The sequence below is a fragment of the Calonectris borealis genome, chromosome 2 (assembly GCF_964195595.1).
Source record: "Calonectris borealis chromosome 2, bCalBor7.hap1.2, whole genome shotgun sequence".
Taxonomy (NCBI): Eukaryota; Metazoa; Chordata; class Aves; order Procellariiformes; family Procellariidae; genus Calonectris; species Calonectris borealis.
The window spans coordinates 39,425,671-39,447,093 of NC_134313.1; the positions used below are offsets into that span (position 1 = coordinate 39,425,671).

General features: G+C 44.9%; 1 protein-coding gene across 1 annotated transcript; it reads right to left on the bottom strand.

The window, feature by feature from the left end:
* Positions 1 to 405: 405 nt before the first annotated feature.
* Positions 406 to 17,271, bottom strand: VXN (vexin). The gene is made up of 6 exons (XM_075140650.1): positions 17,205 to 17,271; positions 14,089 to 14,144; positions 7,621 to 7,783; positions 3,816 to 3,877; positions 2,060 to 2,145; positions 406 to 1,016 (listed from the first exon to the last, which is right to left on the bottom strand). The coding sequence occupies exons 1-6, from the start codon at positions 17,269 to 17,271 to the stop codon at positions 830 to 832; spliced, it is 621 nt and encodes a 206-aa protein (XP_074996751.1). The 3' UTR covers positions 406 to 829.
* Positions 17,272 to 21,423: the final 4,152 nt, after the last annotated feature.

Genomic DNA, 21,423 nt, shown 5'->3' on the forward strand with positions numbered 1-21,423 from the left:
TCACCTAGTTGCACCATTTACATATTTTCTTTCCTCCTAGTATTTTGTGCACTTAGTAAACTATCCTGTACCACATAGGTAAAGAGTAAGTTGCTGACTATCAGTTAACATATAAGCAGGTTCTACAGAAGAAAGTATCTCTTGAGGTTATCCAGTTGCTCACAGTTTGATCTGGCAGGACACTTTGAAACACCAATCACTTGTCACATAGCAAAGTTTGGTAAATGTGTGTTTGCAAACTTGCTCAGTGCTGACTCGTCTGTTCTTTTAAAATTTTTGCATCTTTTACTCCTGTCTTGAAACATCAAAACTGAAGAAAAAAAGATGTTTAGCGTATGTCCTTCAACCAAGCATATCGTAAGATGTGGTTTTTATCTCATGATGTGAGAGGGGGAAGAGGACAAGCAGTGGTACACAACGAGCAGACCCCTGGGATTTAATGGCACTCTGTAATTGATCTGTTGCCTTGCAGGAATACACAAACCTCTTGGTAGGCTTTTCTTGTTGTGAGTCTGAGCTGATTCAGACAGGACATGTAAAATGTTGAATGGGCCAGCAGTATTTTCAGCATCATTGAGTCAAGACGTAATTCCAATGGGATATTTGGGATTTTAGCATGTCGCAACAAAGAAAGGCCAGTGAGTTGCACCACATTCACCGTTTTTACCTTAGTTAGCCTTTCTCCCACCATTCTGAGGCGATGGCATCAAGTAACAAAAAGGATATTGTTTTCCTGGATGAGCTGTGCTGTGCTTGTTCCCTCATTGATCCCAGAGCACCTTGTCCTGGCTAAAGGACCTTCTGTCTTTCCAAGTGATGCTGAGCCTTATCAGTCCGCCTCAAAGGCACTGTTTGTTGCCCCCAGGTACTCTGACTTCTTCTTGTGCTTCATCCACATCTTCCTCAGGAGGCTGGGCGTCCCGCACAGGTTGCCTCCCGTCAGCGGTAGGGAAGCTTCTGCTCCCGGTGGCAGGGTCAGGTCATACTCTGCCGTCCTCCTCCAGCGCTGCCTGTGGCTAGCAAATAAAGCACAGATGCGTAAAGCATTCATCTCTGTGGCCCTTCTCCCCTGCTTACGACCACTAGCCATTGAAAACCAAGGGCTGCCTGTTTGCAAGGGTATGTCTGTGCCTCGCCTGTCCCGGGGACTGGCAAGTCCGGGGTGAGCAGGGGCTGTGCGGGGCAATGGGCTTGGACACCGCCGCTGCCGCCTCCCTGCTGCCCCCCTCCCCTTGGAGCCCCTCGTTGACTTGCTATCAGGGTGAACACTCACACGAGGGGATGGGCTACAGGTGGGACTGCTACTAGGTGCACCCTCTGTAGCGTTTGCCACCAGAGAAAAAGCTGGTAGGTGGCCTGGGGACAGAGCTGAGCCCTTCCACCAGAGCCCCCGGGACCATGCGGCAGCGCCCAGGCGGGGTGAGCTCCACCGGGCCGAGGGGGCTACGCTGGCTTACAGCGGCTGAGGGGGATTTATGTCTCTGCGTACAAAGTGCGAGGGCACTGTGACAATGAGCTCGTTACTGTCCCTCAGGTGGCAATGGCGGCATCTCAAATATCACCCAAATCCGTGTCTGGGTTAACTGTCTGCTGATGAGTGCATTTGTACTATGGTCAAGCTGTTCCTTAATTACACTTAAAGACAATAAGGCTTTGTTTAAAAAATATTTAATTACATTTTCTAAACTGCCTTAGGGCAAATACTGTAGACTCCTTAAGGGGAAAATACTTACCTTTTGAATTTAGATGCTTTTCTTTCTAGTGATAAAACAGAGCTGTAGTTGGCACCGGAGCAGCTGCATAAATGGCCATGGCTGATGATATAATCAGCATGTCCTTTAGCTGATCTCTCCCTGCCTTTGGAAAGCAAGCGGCATGGCTTTGCTGTAAATCACTGAGGTTTTACAGCTGCGATTCAGAGGAGATCTGCAGCTGAGCGCTTCTTTGTGTTTCTGGTGAGAGGGGGACCTGTGGTGGAGGTGCCCTGTCCCCTTCCCCGCCTAGCAGCGCCCCACGCGCAGCCCCCCAGGCTTGGCTGGAGGGGTGGGAAGGGACTTACTCGTCCATAGGAGTGCCGTCACCTGCGGCCGAGTCTATGACAGCTGCTGCTTTTGCTGTGATAGGGGCAACCGGCGACGGTGGGAACTGCGGGAGGAAAAAGCACATCATTAGGAAATGCCACTGATGAGTAGGGACCCCAGGTTTGTCTGTGGAAAAAGACTGTTTTAGGAAAACGAATCAATATTGTAAATCTCTTAAAAAGAGAAAGCAGGCTGGATAAGGACTTGATTGCTCAACTCTTACCCACACAAATACCACTGAACTCAGGGCTCGTATGAGCAAGAATTACACCTCCCATTGAAGGAGGGAGGCTTGCAGAACTTTTTTATTCCCTAGTTTTTATGTCTAGCTTCCCGAGGAGGTGAGGTTTTGTGCAGACTGACCAGCCTGCCTCTTGCAGCTCTTCACAGGCCACCTCTACCGCTGGCTGGGAAGCAGCTGTCCTGGCCATCGCCGTTTCTTGAGCGTTCAGAAACGTTTCCCTGTTTTGCTTGGTGCTGCTCTGAGGCGTGGGTGGCCCTGGTTCATGCCCCAGTTCTGCCATGGCCCCACAAGTACCTAAAGATTGACTTCCTCCTTGTCTTATTTGATCATAAATTGCCCGCCAGAACGGAGTCACATTTTCCCATAAACAGGCCACTGAGACTGGCGTGTCCTCCAAGATGGTAAGCTAAAGCATGGGTTGCCCAGAAATAGAAAAAAAATGTCAAAAATTGTGACGTGCTTTCATCATGTCAGGCAATAAACACACTTACTGATTTTACTGGCAATACTGAAAAATTTCTTCATATTATTGTCACTACTATAACTGGTCTTAAGCTGTCTAGGGCTATTTCCCTTGGGATTAATCTGAGAGTGCATACGTTTAGGTGTGCTTTGCAAGTATCCCAAGACTTAAAGATGTTTGAAATCACTTTTGCAAGCATCCTTTGAAATTTAACCACGTTAATTATTGGTAGGTGCAATTAGTTCCATTACACTGAATACCATTAATTTTGACCATCCTTCAATATTGTACAGTCATTTTTCTCCAGTGTAGCCCAGCTACTACCTAGCAAGTTTACTGCAGCCATCCAAAAGAGCATTTGAAGCCATAAAGTTTCTATAACATGGTCTGATGTTGGTCAGAAACTTTTCAAAGGACTATTTTATGTTTGAAAATCTAGTTTTTATAAAATGTAAGGACTTTGAAAATTGTTTTTTGGTAAGAAAAAGAAGGGAGGGAAAATGTTTTAGTAAAGCTGAGTCATTTTTAACCAAAACATTTTGTCTGTCCATTACAGAACAAATTTTTGGTTTTTGTATGATGATTTTCCCATCAACTCTTTATTGATCTGATTTGATTGGTTGATTTTTTGATTGATCTGATTATCATGTCAGGTTGGCATTCTGCAGAACATGAATTATTTGATGCTTGTTCCACTTTAGAAATTATTTTTTTCCCATTTTGTGAAATTCCCTGAGAAACAAGAGGCTAATTCCTCTCAGCTCTTGCAAGTGGCTGAGCATCCAGAATGGGAGCCTGCCTGTTTCCATCCCACAAACCTTCCTGGTTCCCTGAGGGGCAGCTGTCCTATGCCAGTCTCGGCTCCCAGCTAAGGATCCTCTGGCATAAACCCTTTCTCAAAGCCTTAACGAAGATTGTGAAATCTGCACATACTGTGACAGACTGACACGCTGTTAATGTGGGACATGCTGCCAGGTACTAGGTTTTAAGATGCATCAGACAGTAGTATTTTGCTGTATTTACTTACCAAAGATTTTCCATCCAACAGGTGGTTACAGGACTTGGATGACTCTTGTTCAGTAATTCCCACTGCAAAGCACAAGAAATGTGGTATTATCGGTAATTATCCCATTGGTACAGCTTGTATTAAAAGCCTCCTTCCATGCAGTTAAACCCAGATACGAACAGAGCCCAGATTCAGGTTATAGAGTTATTCTTATCTGGGCAGAGATGTGTGCTACATCCACCCCATCACAGGGAGGGATTTCAACCTTTCTGTCTGCCTGTGGCTGAGTGGCACCTCTCTCTGCTGTCCTTAAACCTGGAGGCTACCTTCGGTTGCAAGTGAGCGCTCAGCAGATAACTTATCCATGGATAAATGCTCATTGACATTTCTGCTAGTTGTGCCGAGAAAATAAATGAGTGAGGGATGCCAGATTTTTTCATGGAGCCAAATCCTCCCATTTGGCTGTGGGAATGTGGAGATCTCTTTTCTTTCTTTTCTTTCTTTCTTTCTTTCTTTCTTTCTTTCTTTCTTTCTTTCTTTCTGTTCCTGGCCATTTTTGGTTGTCTGCTGTTTTTTAAAAGGATATTCAGGTAAGTGAAGAGCAAGGATCTACAGAAACACCAAGATTCACCAAGACAGAGCATAGAATATGATTCACAACTGCTGTGACCAATGGAATATAAATAACGACAGCAAACATCAGAAATAGCCAAGGTGCTGCTTATAGTGCTATCTCCAGCATGAGTTAGCAATCAGAACTGTCTTCTCCTTCTGGGGGCAATATTTTACCATGATAAATATCTTAACCAGTGTCTCTCTTCCCGCTCCTCCCAGTAATTCCATTAGGTACCTAACTGTATCCCTCACGTCAAGTTTAATTCAATTGCCTCCTCTCATCTTGCATATTAGGTACTAACAATATTCAGCAAGTGGCTCCAGGCATCAGTGCTTCAGCTAATGCCCACATTTTTTCTTTTTTTTTGTTTTGTTTGCTCTTATATTGTCTGATTCTTCCCTTCAGCCTGTCCCTCTTCTTATTAGATATAGGAAATGTTCTGGCAAAGTTTTGGCAAAGTTTTAGCAAAGTATGTAAGCAAAAGTAAGTCCTCGTGGCTTCAGGTTCATAAGCGCTCTTCAGGACAGTGGTGGCTGGGTGTGGTGTGAATTCCACTTCCAGAAGATGCTATGGATGTCCAGGCCTGGGACAAGGGTTGCTCCACATCTGTTATTCTGACTTGCCCTGTGTTTCCAAGATGAGTATTTGTGCAAAAACTTGGTACAAAACTGAGTACTTCTTTCCTGGAGAAAAAGTACAATTTTTTTTTTAATCTATCCATCCTGGGAAGCAAAGCACAGCTTTGAGTGCGGTCAGGGGTTTCTTGTTTTGGCCTTCCACTACACTTACTTGCCTTCCTGCATGCTGGCATGCACAGTCCTTATGCTTTGATATTTGTATAGGGTTTCCGATGCTAGCAATAAGTATGCTGCTGCTCTCATCTATGCTCTTGTTTACACATTTCTCACTTCCTCTGGAAGTTGAACTGTTCACTCTATGACCCAGATTTCAAGTTGTGCTTTACCAAATCTGAAGTCTCTTTAATATTGAACAGTACTTGTCTATGGAGCAAGCATGGAAAACTCTACAGACACAACTATTTCCAGTAAGAAAGTTGAAGAATGATTTTGAAGTGTGAAATTTATGTGGAGGTCACATTTGTACAGAGATTAATGAAAATAGGTTATACATATCCATACATACACCTCACTTCATATCCCATTATGCTGGCTCTCCAGCTGTTGAGAAACAGCTGGAGAAACCTTTCTGGACTCTCTCATGGCACCCTATTCTCTGTGTAGGTATTATTAGTACAGCATATACTGAAACGGGACACTGCAGCACATCATAGCAAAGAGCTATTTTTATTTTCATACAAATATTTGCAAATATTTCTACTTTCCTCCCCTTAAAATGCTAAATCTGTAAAGTCAGGCACTCAAAAGTTATGAAATACCAGAATTGGACCAAAGTTATTTCATCCCCCCGAGGAGCTAGACATTGAGATTCCGTCTCTAATTTGTGACCAGAAACCATTTTTCCACAGACTTTCTGCTTCACTCATATAGACAGCGTTCAGAAAGCGGTGGTTCATCCTTAGCTTTTATTTCTCAGTGCACAGTCCTATACTTACTTTCCCCATCAGTGAATCCTCTGAGGTCAGAACTATTAATATAGAGGAGGATGCAGCACTGTTCACAGTCAAAGCACAGTTTTTAGTGCAGCAGGAACTGAGTGCTCCCGGGTGTTGGAGTCGGAGGTGTGAAGCAGGCACCCAGAAAAGGGGGATACATCTGTGTGAGGTGACGAGCATCACTGAGGAGTCTGGTGGCAGTGATAGACAGACCTTAGGGAGCTATTGCAGGAGATGCCCTGCTATGGTCCCTGAGCACCTTCTGTGCTGGGGGGAACAGGGATCCGACAACAGCCTCGCCATGCTGCACAAGCTTAGGTGGCCCTGCAGTAGCTCTCTTGCCTTGTACAGGTGCTCCTGGTCAGTTTGTCCTATCCCGTTCTCCTCGCTCCCTCCTTCCACTCCTTAGTCAGTCCTTTTTGTTTTATTATTTGTTCTAACTTAAACTTAGTTTTTCCCTCTTTCCCATCCAGCATCCCAGTTTCTTTGCCCAATTGCTTTCCTTTCTCTGCCTACGAGAACGGTTTCCTGCTTTTCTGCTCTTCTTTTCGGATTCCTGCATCTTTTCTCCTGTTCGCATCTATCTGTCATCCTTTACCTTTTGTTGCCCCTAACAGCAGAGACCAGCAGTCCCTCCTTTCTCCCCCGCCGGCTCTCTGCCACCCACTACCCCACAGCCGGTCCCAGCCACTCCTCCTCCTCTCCCGCCTCCAGCTCCAAAGCCCCAGCTCGTTGTTCAGCCATTTCTTGGCTCTGGTCCCGGTTTGAGATCTTTCCCTACGGTCCCAAGCTCAGTTTGTTCCTTCCCAGTTTCCCAGGCCCGCTGTTGTCTGGTCTGTGTTCAAATGGGATGGCTTATGAGCAGTGCAGATGCAGACCAGTGGTGTGAAGAACATGCACCTTCACGGTAGTATCTGCTTTACAGATTTAGCACCTTTTAACAGCTGAATGTCCAATGTCTCTACCAAACACGTGCCATATGGGATTTTTTCAAAGGCTTCTGACTTGACTGCATCTGGGTGGTTTTTCAAGGGAGAGCAAAAGATGCGTTTTTGATTAAAAGGCCACCCCTTGCCAAACTGCACGGCCCTGCTCCAGCTTCAACCTTCCAAACATAACACACCAGCATTGAAGGAACTGAATGACCAGTCTATTTATGTTTACTCATTTCCTTGGTTTTGCATTGGCAAACTCTATTTTTCCTTCACGGGTTCTCACAAATATGCTGAACAAGTTTTGGTTGAAAAAACAAAATCAGGTCTGTGGCTGACATCCAGAATCTAAAATTTCATCCCAAATAATTATGTTCTGGCAAGTTCTAAGCAGGGATCTTATATAATAAGATATATAATAAGATGACTCAGGCAAACTCAGTGATACGCAATCTATCATCTCTAAAATATTGTCAGCCTTTGGAAAGGGAGTGTTTATGACTGAATAAAGCAAGTTTATGACTGAATAAAATGAGAGCTCTGCAATGCCATGCTTGTTATCTCATTAATACCACCAGACGTTTTAAGCATGGAAGTATCCTTCAGGCACATAACAAATCGCCTGCTTCGCTGCAAACTGGAAGACTGCAATATCTAAAAATGTTCTGAAGCCACAGAGAAATAAAGCCACTTCTGCGGACTTACTGTGCTGGGCAGTGCCCTTGGCGGGGCAGGGTCCCCGCTGCCCGCTCTGCAGGCGGCCCAAGCCTCGCATCTCGTCTTCGCTGTACAGCACCTGGAAGAGGTCACCCTGGTGGGGCTGCAGCTTCTCTGTCCTGTGGGGCCGACGATCAGATACGGCTACCACCTACAGGGAAGAGGCAAAACCATCCCGTTACACACGGCCTTGGAGATAAGGTGGTCTGTCAAGGTCACGGGGGAGCAGCATGGCGCTTGCTCTTCCCACTGCTTTACTGTCATCCAAAGGGGATTTTGTTGAGTGGGGACTGTGGGATTTGAAGGGTTTGGTTTGTTTGGGTCCTGTCTCCGTGCATGAGATGTGTAAAAGTATGGGAAAATTAAGTGTGGTCTCTCTGGGACCGAGCTACTTAGTTGCACCTTTCTGTATTCTCCTCAGGAGAATGAAATGTGGTCCTTTTCAAGATCTACTGAATAGGATATGCCTTTGAGACAGCTCCAATTTAATTTCTTATTGCATCATATCTTGGGCAATCAGTTAAACTTAGGCAATGTGAAATACAAATGCTATTTCTTCACGGCCTCTCCTGTCTTTTGGACTTATTTACATTTTATACCTGCTAAAAGACTACAGAGGATACAAGGTGATGAATAATTGTGCTCCTAGAGATTAATTTTCACAAACATTAGCTTGCACAAACAAAACTCACTGAGAGCTGCATCTTGGAACAGAGTCCCTGAAAACGAGCATGAACAAAACCGGGTTCTTTTCTACATCGATCACGACTGAGCCATGGCACTCACTGTGTTGCCACAGGCAACTGGGGAGGCCAGAGCTAATGTGAGCTTAAAAAACCAGGGACAGGCTCCAAGCAGGTGGATCCATCAGGACTGTTATCCAGGATGGTCCGGAAACAATTTTCTGAAGAAGATTTAAGTCCCGACAGCAGGGAGAGAGTGTTTCATGTTTTTTTATTCTTCTCTGAAGACTTGTTACTGTCATACAGAGAACAAGTTACACAGGGCAAAGATCCAAACCAGCAAGGAAACAACACACGTGGCAACTATTCCGACTGTTTCCTATTAGACTTACTTATGTTGATCTTACGTTGGAAGACCAGGAGAAAAGCAGTTACTTGCATCTAACTGATGACTGATAGTTGCCATCTACGTGTTTTATATATAAATACAGTTATTTTGTCTCAAGACTGAGACCAGCAACTGACCAGTCCGCTATTGGCATAGAAAAGCCTTAATTCCATCTATTGCTTTGCCTTCTAACATAACACACAGACAAAAACAAGACCGCATTCAAGTATGTCCCCTCACACAAAATTGTCCATTTTCTTTAAGTAACTTTTAATTCAGTTTGCCATTAATGTGCAATATTCTATATACGTGAATTTTTACACAGATATAAAACCACATGCAAACCAACATTTTCCAAAACAGGAAAAAAGAAAAACCCCAACCTGACCACTTTTTACTCTTTTGATTCCATGTACCCTCAGGAGTCTGGAGAAGGCTACATGACCTAGATCCTCCTGATAAGCAGCACAAGGAGCAGAAAATGCCCAGCAGCAGGCAAAAATACTGCTGAAAAGGGCTGGTGAGGCAACCAAAGCCTAATCCAAGGCCTAAGAGGGGTTTTCTCTTAGTTCTGTGGATTTTGGCACACAGCCTAACACAGTCCCTGCTCCGTAAGCTACTTAAGGACGTGCCCAGTGTTAGGTTAAAGTCAAAGGGACTACTGGTGTCCCTGAAGACAAGCACGTGCTAAAGGAGTCTGCGGCTGGAGCCCATCTCTACTGACCACGAGTCTGGTGCTGCCGGACAGAGCCGAGCCTCGGCATCACTCCGATAATTCAGAGGGTGATGCTGGTGGTGGAAGGCCTCCTGTTGCTGCTTCAGCAGTTGCCGTTGGCTCTCTCCCAGCTGCCCTTGGACCAGTTCCAGGACCTCCCCATCCCTCTGCAGCAGCTCCTCGCAGGCTGCAGGCTCCCGTGTCCACGCACGGGTGTGCAGCCCACTGCATCGCCCTGACCACCCGAACCTTGCAAGCTGCTTACCAGAGGCATTACCCCCACCAGCACAGTGACATTGGTGGAGACACCTGTCTTCATTACGGATACGATGAGGCGGTGGCTGGCAGGGGTCTCTCATGACAGCCCTTGGAGCCTGCCTCACGTGAAGTGAGCTCTTCCAGCTGTCAAAGAATGCTACAAAGCTCACCTTTCCCACCAGCTCTGGAAATATGCGCAGTGCTCTTGGTCACACTCAGCCTTCTTTGGTGCGTGACAGAAAACGTCTGCAACCCTCTGCTACTGCGACACCTCAGGTCGCTTCTTTTGCATGGTCATAGAAAGAGCATTTTTGCTAAGTGGGATGCTGGCTGCAGTCATCTCTAATCCTGGAAATTTGATCAGTGTAAACCACCATGAACTTGAAACTTAACAATCTGCCTATGCATTGCAAAGGATGAAATTTAGTCTGGGGAAAGGAAGCAGGATTTTAAACTCCATTAATAGCTGGAATTATTTAGGAGCGTTGTCTGTGTTTTCAAGATTCCTTGTAACATGTCATATCAGCAATGCCAAAACGCCTCCAAGCAGAAGAATCTGTATAAATAAGTTGCAATGCCATTTTCCATTACAACTGGAGACAACAGCGCAATCTCTATAGCACATCTTCAGTTAGCATCTTTGTTTGCAGCATTTGGCTGTAGTACACTTTTGGAGTTTCTTATCTCCTAATTCAAGAATTCACCGTGACTTTGGCCACCTCACCCATTACTGTAATATGTAAAGACTTATCTAGGTCAGGAAACGAAACCTGCTGTAGTGCAGTTTTGAGCTAAACTGGAGCTGACATTTCTCTAGGGTACCTAGGGTAAGGCAGAAGTATCAGCTGGAAGTCACTTTTCTTTTCTAGATGTACCAGGGAATTTAAATCTGTGTGAATGGCAGAGTCAGCCAAACTATGCAGAATTAGCAAACCGCTCTCTAAATAACTACTGTTTTTAGAACCTGTAAGTCCTTTGGCCGGCTCAGTCTGTTTGCAGGATGCTGACTCTGAATTCAGAGCTCAGCAAAGTCTCTTTTTTGTGGATTTTACCTCCTGGCATACCCACTGTTGGAACTAGCTGGGTTAAGCAGGGAGCACAGAGGACAGGAGGGTTGCAGAGCAGTGCAGAGGGTGTTCCAACAACCCAGCCAGTGCTCCTCGACCCAAAATCCCACCGCCAAACCAACAACCAACCAGAAAAGGTGACAATTAAACATCTGGCTTTGGATAAAACTTTGAAGCTTAGAGGCTGAACAACGAAGTGTTTGTTAGTGGAGGAAATGCCAGATTTGTAGAGTTAAGCTCTTTTTGATGGTCTAATGCTGATCTAATTTTTAATGTGGCAGCACTAGCATGCACAGAGGGATTTGCCATTTTTCTGCAAAGCAGCCAGGTACTGGTGTCCAGACAGTTCTACCCAAAGGATTTTGCGGCTAGAAGAGCAAGGGAAGACAAGGGAAGGATCTACTGTCACTGGAAATAACCCTTAACAGGGCAATAGGAACTGCAAATACGCATATTGGTGAAACACTCAATTAAAAAAAGGGTGTTTCCCCCTTTCTCTCACCCTTCCACAGTCAGGATTGTGCTTTTGGGGTGGGTTCTTGAATGTGATGGAAGTTACCCCCCAAGGTCAGTCATTTGAATCTTAAATCACTTAATGCTACACTGCTTGAGTATTTCTGCTGCGAAAAAAAGGTCTGGCAGATGTCCATGTTGCTTGCTATTTTTGCCCTTGCTGAGGATTAAAGTTGTGCATCCACTGCAATCACCAGAGCAGATTTCATGTTAGCTGAGGCATTTCTGCAGCACTGACTGCAGGCGCAGCAGTAAAAGTGAAAAATAAATAATCATTCTGCTACTTTTCTGTGGGTCTAGAAATTGGCAATCACAACTTTGTCACAGGCACGTATATTCCAGTACGTGCAATTTATTTGAATGCTTGTGCATGAGCTGTAAGCAGCTGCATCACACTGAAGAAGGGGAATCCACAAGTCTAAGAGTTGACTGTGCCAATTGCTTTGGTTTGAGAGCCTTGCTTGCTTTCTTAGCTGGAGCTGCAAACCGTTCCTCAGGCTTGGTGCTCCCACTGCTAATAAGGTGCTGCCTGCATCATGACTAAGGGCCAATCAAAGGACATCTTTAACTGGAGTCAGGAAAGCCCCAAAGGAAAAAAAAATCCTCTAAAAATACAGCAACAAAACAGGGACTTTCTTATCTTATTTCTTAGACCTTTATGAGTATAGTGCTGTTACAGCAGCTGATCCAATCCAAATTAAATATTAGAGGCTCCCACTCAACAACTATCTGATGAGATTTGGAACATCATAACAAACATACAGTTGCCCTAGATTTTGATGAGAGCTAGCTGCAAAATTTCCAGCTGACTAGTTTTATGAGAAAATTCTAGTTCGAAGACATCTGGGCATTTTGTTGGTAAAGTATCTATTTTATCAAAAAACGGAGGGAGAAATTACCTGAGCATTCTGTTTTATTAAGTCAGAATAGTTCACTTTGGTTTGGACTTTTCTGCTATTTTTACATTATGGGACAAACAAAATATACCAAAGGCATAATAGATAAAAAAGGAGTATCTCAAAATGGCTTATTTTGAGTAACACTCTGACACTGACTTTCATCCTCATTTGGAATGAAAAGTCATTTTGAAACCTCAGCCTGAGTTAGGGGACAAAAATAAGATTTTTCACAATTCGAGAAAACACACAGATACATAGCTTTTACTCAAACACCACAGGCGTGTTATTGACCCTTCCTGGGGGCCACTTCAGGCCCCTGTGAAGTATTGGGATCCTGTGATCTGCTTTAATAATCAAGAGAGGAGATGGAAGTAAACGTGGCGAGTTTTTTTCCAGTGCACGGGTAAGTGTGGTAAGCAGGAGGGACCTATGGTGCTGTGGGGAGATTAGGAAATCAGGAATATGAAGAGAAGACTATTTACAAATGAGGATGGGGCTGGGAAGTAGGATAGGGCATGGGAAAAGGAAAGATCATGGAGCAAAATATTTCATCAAAGTGCTAGAGAAGAGACAGGTCTGTAGTGAGAAGAAATGCTTTGGCAGAAGAGTCTCAAAGCTTGTAAAAAGTGCTTTGATATGCACAAGAGAAAAAGGCTGTCATTCCTGCAAATCAGAACTGCGATAAAAGGATCGTGGAAGGGGTTGTGAACGGGCCAAGTGGATTCAAGGAGGGAAAACTTGCTCTCAAGCCCAAACCAATGTGTCGAAGTGTCCAAACTTGGAAAACATTTTCTCAGAGCATGAAAAATGTTCAGCTCTTTTACTGTTGCTGTTATTGTTATTTATTTAGTCATAATAATTGGGGGCAAAAATATTTACAGACCTATTGAAGAGAAGTGCGAGGAACAAGAGTCCCTCATACAGTGAAGGGAAAACGGGGAGGGGGGAGAAAAAAGCTGAGACTGCGCAGCACAGTGCTGCAGGCGAGAGGGCTGTGCTGGGTGGTGGGGCTGGGCACGGCTGGGTGGGAAGGAGAGGACCATGCCAGTGCCCAGCTGCAAGCCGCCACCCTGCTCTTCAGCTGCAGGTCGACCCCATGCCGTTCGGTTGGGCTCTTTCGCAGGAGGGCCATGAAAATGGCTCGTGCCCCAGCAGCAAAGGGGAAGAGCAAAGGGGGAACCGGCTCTTCTTTGGGGCTTCATGATTAAAAATATCAAACCACTTACTGAGAGAGAGCTCAGTTGCTAGTTTTCCTCTGCATTTGTGAAGGGCAGGCAGAGTAGAAAATGGAGTCAGAGATGCTTCCATTGGGAGCTTAGCTTATTGAATTTGGGGAGGCACCTCACCTGCAGGGAGTGGGGAAAGCTCCAGCTGTGCCCTCTGTGCCGGTGCACCGGGGTGAGTCCAGGACAGGCAAGAGCCGCTGGGATCAAGGGACAAGCATTCTCCTGTGGCTCTCTCAGAGACATCTTTTTAAGTTAAGGTTACAGTCCATTGCTTGGTGGTTTTATCCCAAATTCCCTGGGGAATGTGATACTGGCTCCTTGATTAATGCATGTATGTATTGATATGATTTGTTTGCTTTTCATTCCTGCCTGTCCCTCTGGCACTATTATAGGGCTTTATGGATAAGAATTAAGTCTGTGATTCCCTTAGATGACCCGTGTTGATAAGCTGTTATGTTCATTTTGACTGGCTCTGCACAGAGAGACTGTATTTTTTGAAGTTTCAAAGCGCTTCTGTAAATAAACTGTAGCTTTACAGAAACTCCCCTTTCTCGTTCATGCCCCACTCCCTGCCTCAGAATTGATGCACTTCTTTGCCCTGAAAGATCCGCTTCCCATTTATCCATGGCATTTTTAAGGATAAGGGTAGCCAACTAGAATAAAAATAAAAAAAAAAAATGAGGGAGAGAAAGGGAGATTTTTCTTACGCTCTTTGTTAGGATGTGCTGCGTGCTTTTGGCTCGTCTTCGGGCAGGACTACATGCTGTGAAAAGAAGAACAGGAACACGGTCAGGGTGCAGTGGAGGCAGACAAGATGAGGTTACACATGCCTCTAAAAGTCCTCTGTGAGAATACATTGGGGGCATTGGGGGGGGCGGGGGGGGGGAGGAAGAGGGGGTTTAAAGAGGATTCCAGCCGAAACAATCCAAAAGAAAGTCCTTTTTAATGTCACCTCAGAGACCATGCTCTAGCTATACAATAGAGACACCCGTGGGCACAGGGCAACAGCCTTCCCCAAGGTTCTGCACCTCTCCCACGGGCTTCCAGAAGGAACCGTCCTTCTCCCTCCTGAGTTTTGATCTGGCCTCCCACCTGCCACTGTTTCAGAAGGAAATGAGCTTCTCTTTCCATCCAGTCACCTTCAAACATGACTAGTGTATGCATTAACTTTGGAGAGGCCTGTCTTTTTATCTAGATAGGGACTTTTTCAATAAGCTCAGACTGCTTCGTGACATCATTTCAGTTTTACTGCATGATGTCCAAAGCACAACATTTGCACTAACCCTAGTCTTTTCTTTTTCAATCCTCAAAATGACCCATTCAGTTCTTTAACTTGGGGCATTTTGCTTAAAGTCGGTTTCTCAATTTTATTTCTTAAACCTATGAAGACATCAAAATCATAGGCAAAACAGAATCGCTAGCCACTGGACACACAAGATGCCAGGACTATAAGCCAAGCTTCTGACTGGACCGAAGCGATTGGTTTTGGGTGGGGCTTTTTTTGGACAAAGTGAAGATTGTTTAAACACTTTCTGTTTCAGTTTGACTTGAAACTGGCCTGAAAACCTTGGTGATACTCCCACCTTTATCTCTCATCATATCTTACCCTTTGCCCTTTAAAATTATTATCCTCCCCCGTGTTCAGGATACAGGAGTCATGACTACAGGACTTGGCAGCCAGTGACAGAAACAGGCCTGCAAAAAACTGCCAAATTTGGAGAATTAATTCCAATTCTAAAGACCGACCCTGAGGGCAAGGCATGTGAATGGGGGTTTCCTACTGAGGCTCCATGTATAGTCCAAAGGTTTTGAAAAACCAGGAAGGTTTGTTATGGGATGATGGGTGACTCTTACTCTCCAGGTGAGTTTTCCTTTTTGGTGTACTTTCAACTCCAGGAGTTGCAGTGCTTGCCGTTGTTATGTATTAATGTTTGCAAAGAGTTTTGAAGCTGTGGAAGCAGCTGGAGTTCACTCAAGGCTGCTCATTTCTGCAGCCAAACTCCTCTCCTCTGATGGCAGGAATAACAAGTGACTGGGCTTTCCAGGGCTCTGGTACAAGCAGAGCCGGCAGTGGGACCAAAGTTACTCTTCCTAGACAGCTTGTGTTTGTCTAAAAGCCACCCCTTGATACCCCAGTGGGGATATAAGTGCTGAGCATTAGGACTCCACTGGCTAGAAATAAAGTTTTGACCAATGCTCTGCCCACAGTGAAACAGGACAGGAACATGGGAGGTGACAGATCTTGTCCAGGGTCCCTGCCAGCGACCTGTTGCAGCACAGGGTACTTCCACGCTGAACTCATCACAAGTAACTTATCTGCCGATATAGAGCTTGAGAGTGTGCTAAGCTGTCAGTTTGATTACGGTCTGTTTTGCATGGCATGATATCCTCAGGGATCCCTACTGCCTTCTCCTTTTTTATTTTAAATTTTTATATTTTAAATCATGGTGAGTGTGGGATGAAAACCAGACAAACATAATGAAGGTGTTTTTTTTTCCTAGGAGTATGTTGTAACTTGCTTTTGAAGCTGCTGCTATCACCTTTACTTCTGGAATTTCATCGTGTGAGGACTAAACTAATTGCTTGCAAGCAAAACACGCAAGTGCAGAAAAGTTTAGTGATGCAAGGCATCATCTTCATGTCTCTCTGGTATTATATGTATTTTACTGGACAGTGTAAGGTGCACAGTTTATATAGATTTCTACCAGAAGCAAGTACTGTTGTGCTGTTATTGGTACCCAGGCTGGTGCACAAGGAACAACACATAAAATGTGTCCAGGTGATAAATTTGCCTATTTTCAGAGTACATATGATCCACAGTCCAACTCACTGCCTGTCGTCTGCCAGCGCGAGTGGCAAATGGCTTACAGGGGCTGAAGAAAGGCAAGTCACAGCACCAGCAAACATGCAGTTGCTTGAATAGCCATTGAACGAAGAGTGAATCAGGGAGGTAGCCAGAAGTGACCCACTTGCGCAGGAAGACAATGGCAGCAATGCAAACAGTGGGGCTGCAGGGCTCTCCCTGCAAACATGGTTTTCTGCAGGGAGTGGGAGCAGGAAGGGAAGAATGAATCCTTGCAGGTGATGTTTCTGGATTTGCCTGCAAAAGGATGTTTGTATGTACAGCCCAGCTTTCGGGCAACAAAACCAATTACAGTGATGGTTCACTTTGTCATTTCCACTTACATTCTGAAGTTAAGCAGCTGAGAGCTCATGCTTGCAGCTTGCAAGTAAAGATCTGATCTGGCCCCACAATTTGTTTTCCCTGCTTTTACCTGCTTTCTTTTTCTTGTTGCTGAAATATGCAGCTATTGAGTTTAAACTAATTTGTTCAATCAAATGCAGACTGGGCTTTGTCCGGTTCTTACTCTTCATTACAAGCAATTAATGTTAATCATGCATTCATTTCCAGGGCATGGCTTTGGAAATGTTCCACTTATTGAGCCAGCAGACTTAAATTCAACATTCATGCAGTTCACCCAGTTCATCTGAGCTGCTAACTGCTCGCAGAACTTCATTTTCTTTTCTATTACACAGAATAGCCACACAGTTGCAAGCTGTCACTTTAGCAATTACCTCATAGGTATTTCAACACCGATTCCAGATCTCCCAATTTTGCCAGCGCAAAGATTTTACACAGCCACAATGTCGAAGCACCTGCACGGATTAGCTCCAGAAACAAGCAGCGAGCGCTGGACTGCAAGCAAAGCACGACCACGGCAGAACAGATGAGCTGCTCACTTCAGAGATTTCCCTGATGCTAAACACCCCATCCATCCAAAACACAACACCATAGCGGTTGTTACAGTTTTGATGTACTCACATTTAGATGAAATCACAGTGGTGAAAACTTCTAAATTTTCATCGCTGCAGCTGTAAATCTGGTGCATTTTCCACCTCTCCCTCCTGACTGCCTTTCAGCTTCATGCAACCGCTCTGAACTTCTGGTAAATAGGTTTCACTAATCCAATCTGGCTCTGTGATCATTGTCCAGATCTACAAAGGACAGACTGATGCTGTGATCTCATCTCATTCCATATTCTTCATTGCAACATTTTCTTCTCCCATCTGCCTTTCTATGAATACTATTAATGCAAAGATTTAATTTAGCTGTTACTTAACCCTCTATTCAGATAGGAGCATTTTATTTTATGTCTGCATTTACCAGTTTGGAGAATCCTCTGCAATAAATGGCTAATAATTAAAGTCTATTCTGTGCAGCCAATGTATAGGCAAAGAAACATTTACAGAAGGACTGCAAGGATTTTTAAAATAAGTTGGGTTAATGCTTTGTGTACTTTAACACATTTATTGCAAAAATTTGCTCTTCCCATATAATGAGGAGCTGATTCTAGGTGTATTAAGAAAAGCATTTTGTGCTTTGCTTTTTACGTTCATAAACTAGTACCTGAATCCTGGGCACTTCAGTGTAAAATTTCAAATGCAGGTGACTAAAGAAGGGCACATCAGGCAGATGTACATAGGTCTATATGCACCTACACTTCAGTGGCTGTAGAGAGAGGGCAGGTGGCTCAGTCATAGATGGGTTCCTACATGACTTGATGGTTCTGGGGCCTAAATCCATATTTATGCACTTCAATAAAGGGTCTTCGTGCCAAAGCTTTTCATTCCTTAATGCTCCCATCAGAAATTGTTCCTTTCCACATCTACGAAAATCAGCCCCCTCAACTTCTGGTGACTTACTGCTGCCATGGACACCTAAGATAGAAAATTTTGGCTTGCAGGCTCCAGCAACTGATGTAGCAGAAACACTTTCAAGTGTGAATAATGATATTAAATTACATCAGCCTAATGAATAGCCTTCATTACTAGCACGTGTGTAATTAACACAAAAACTAGTGCTGTCTTCTCTTATAGACGTCTGCCACCAACAGTCCCAGATGGAAAGTGCCAACAAACATGGGCTGTCACTGTCATATTCACATAACGTTTCTTATTTGAAGTAATCAATATTGGTCAAATACACATCCTGAGCCTGGAAGCATTTTGGTTGAGTAGAAGGTCTCACTGTTTCAAGAAAGAAACAAGTGAAGAGAAGCTGGTATTACTTGTCACCTCCCAGGGCAGCCTCCTGCTGTCCGGGGGCAGCAAAGCCATTGCGGGGCTAGGGGCATTGTCCCAGGAAACCGTGCCGTGTTTGAAACGGGAGGTGGGACAGCAATATAATTAAGCAAAAGTTCAATTAGTTTTTGATTTATTGCGCCACATGTTCTGCTTGTATGACTGATGTCATTAACATCAGGCTCGGCTGGCGTGTTCATCTGTCCCTGCCCGGCTCCCTCTGAAGGCGCACACACTCAACAGATGGGGAGCTGCACGGGCGCGAATGCAATTGTTTATCCCCCTATTGTTCCTGTGTCAAGCAATCAAACCAAATCCATTACCCACCGAGAAAAAGATCAGCGCACCGTCCATTCACAGTGAATGGAGCAGAGGCGGTTATGCAGGGAGGCTTTAAAGCTTTCAAAAGGATAAAAAATAATGAAGAGCAACACTGAATAGTTGACCAAAAAAAAAAAAAGCTATAACAAATCTAACCCACACTTTATTTCACCTTTGGATATTTAGAGTCCTGTAAGAGGCACTTTTGGATCTGAGTCATTGTTTTCCTAGTTATAGGTATGACCTAAAGATATTTTTAAATCATAGCTGGGCTTTAACATTAGAACAAATATTTGGTGTTTCATCATGTTGAAGAGTGGTGGGGATGTGGAAACTGAAGTGAGACTTGAGAGCTGGTTACCAGCCGGCATTCACGGCTTCATAGATTAGGTTTTGAGCGGGTAGGCTTTGAACACCTACCTTTACAAGGGACATGATGCTCTGGGGATGAGTCACTCTCTGTGCAGAGAGCTGACAAAAGGCTCTCACATCACTTCCACAGAAAAATAGGGCTCGGGAGGGCCAATATAACCTGTCTCATCTGGGAATGAATTTTCCCCTGTTCACGAAAGGGAGTTTGCTGCTTCATTCTGCCCAGATCTTACAGGGGAGTCGAGCACTATGAATGCTCAGGGTTTTGCAGGAAATCTTAATGTGGCTTCCAGAGAAGGACTGCACATATTGGGCTACTTTTTTCTAGCCGTCTGTGAGTTATTTTGGACAAATATCTTGGTCTATCTAGCTACAAAATAGGTGTGATAACACCTGCCAAGGAGGTGTACTATAAAGCTCAACTGCATGCAACCTGCTGAAGAACAGCAGGCAGCAATTTTAGACTTGAGGAAGATACTCTCCAGGATGTCCAACCTAGGGACTGCTTGCAGAGCCACGATTTCACATAGTATCTCCCTCCAGCTTCCTACTGACCTAGCAAGAGTTCAGTCTGTGGTGGGAGCAGGAAACCGAATGTTTATTGATCCTATGAATCCTTTTTTTATTCCCCAAATTGCATAAAATATCTAGAAAATAGGCTCAATTTTTTCCTCACTGCTAAACACATTTAATAAGCTATTAATTTAATTCATGTGGTGCCGCTGCAGCCATGAGAAAACCCAAAAAAGTTTTTGCACCAGGGTATATCTTTGACTGAAGACTCCCAAGCCAACATGTGAAATTCAAATGCCTCACTGTGGGCTGTGATATAGCTGTTTACCAAAGCCCTGAACTCCCATTGTTGTCAGTAAAGCATCAAAACATCCAAAAAAGGATCAAGAACTTGGCGACCAAAAGTGAATGGGGACAACTGAGGAGGAGGAGGACAACTCAGGACACAAGAAGAGACATACAGTGTTTGACAAAACATCCATCTAACCTGATCTGCAGATCTGGGACAGGGAAGGCATTTGATTTTTTGGAATGTGAGCAGAAAGGAGGGAAAGGTGGGGAAGGGGAAGAGCTGTATGCTGAGGCTGAGGTAAAAACAACTGGTGAAAACAGCAGAAGGCTCAGCGAACCTTGTCAACATGGCAAAAATCCCATACACTGGGTCCCTCCGGGGAGGTGGCAAGGGTGCTTTTCCCGTGGGGTGGATCTGTTCAGTCACATGTGGAAGAAACAAGTGTAGATGCTTGTCCTGTTCACCAAGTGTGCCAGAGCTGGTAAACTTAAAAGGAATCAAATAAAAAAAAATTAATTATGGTTACGAAAACCTGTAATTAAAACTTTGAGTGATTTCAGATAAGTATCAGAAACCTCTAGACCTTATTTATTAGCCTGGCTAGAACTCAACCTGGCTACTGTCGTGAGAGACAACGAAAAATGCTTTTATAAGTATGTTAATGACAAAAGGAGAGCCAAGGAGAATCTCCATCCTCTATTGGATGGGGGCGGGTACGTTGCCACCAAGGATGAGGAAAAGGCTGAGGTACTCAACGCCTTCTTTGCCTCAGTCTTTAGTAGTCAGAGTGGTTATCCTCAGGGTACTCAGCCCCCTGAGCTGGAAGACAAGGACAACGAGCAGGATAAACCCCCCATAATTCAAGAGGATGAAGTTCATGACCTGCTATGCCACCTGGACGCTCACAAGTCTATGGGGCTGGATGGGATCCACCTGAGGGTACTGAGGGAGCTGGCGGAGGAGCTTGCCGAGCCGCTCTCCATCATTTACCAGCAGTCCTGGTTAACTGGGGAAGTCCTGGACGACTGGAGGCTCGCCAATGTGACGCCAATCTATAAGAAGGGCCGGAAGGAGGATCCGGGGAACTACAGGCCGGTCAGCCTGACCTTGGTGCCGGGGGAGAGTATGGAGTAGTTTGTTTTGAGGGTGCTCACGAGCCATGTCCGGGACAACCAGGGGATCAGGCCCAGCCAGCATGGGTTCATGGAAGGCAGGTCCTGCTTGACCAACCTGATCTCCTTCTATGACCAGGTGACCTGCCTAGTGGATGAGGGAAAGGCTGTGGATGTGGTCTACCTGGACTTCAGTAAAGCCTTTGACACTGTCTCCCACAGCATTCTCCTAGAGAAGCTGGCGGCTCACGGCCTAGACAGGTGCACTCTTCGCTGGGTAAAAAACTGGCTGGACGGCCCAGCCCAGAGAGTTGTGGTGAACGGAGTTAAATCCAGTTGGCGGCCGGTCA

Coding starts and splice junctions, on each gene's coding strand:
- VXN (XM_075140650.1), bottom strand. CDS start 17,271: ATGCACCAGATTTACAGCTGCAGCGATGAAAATTTAGAAGTTTTCACC. Junction 14,145..17,204: donor CACTGTGATTTCATCTAAAT/GTGAGTACATCA, acceptor TTCTTTTCACAG/CATGTAGTCCTGCCCGAAGA. Junction 1,017..2,059: donor GACGGCACTCCTATGGACGA/GTAAGTCCCTTC, acceptor TTTATTTGCTAG/CCACAGGCAGCGCTGGAGGA.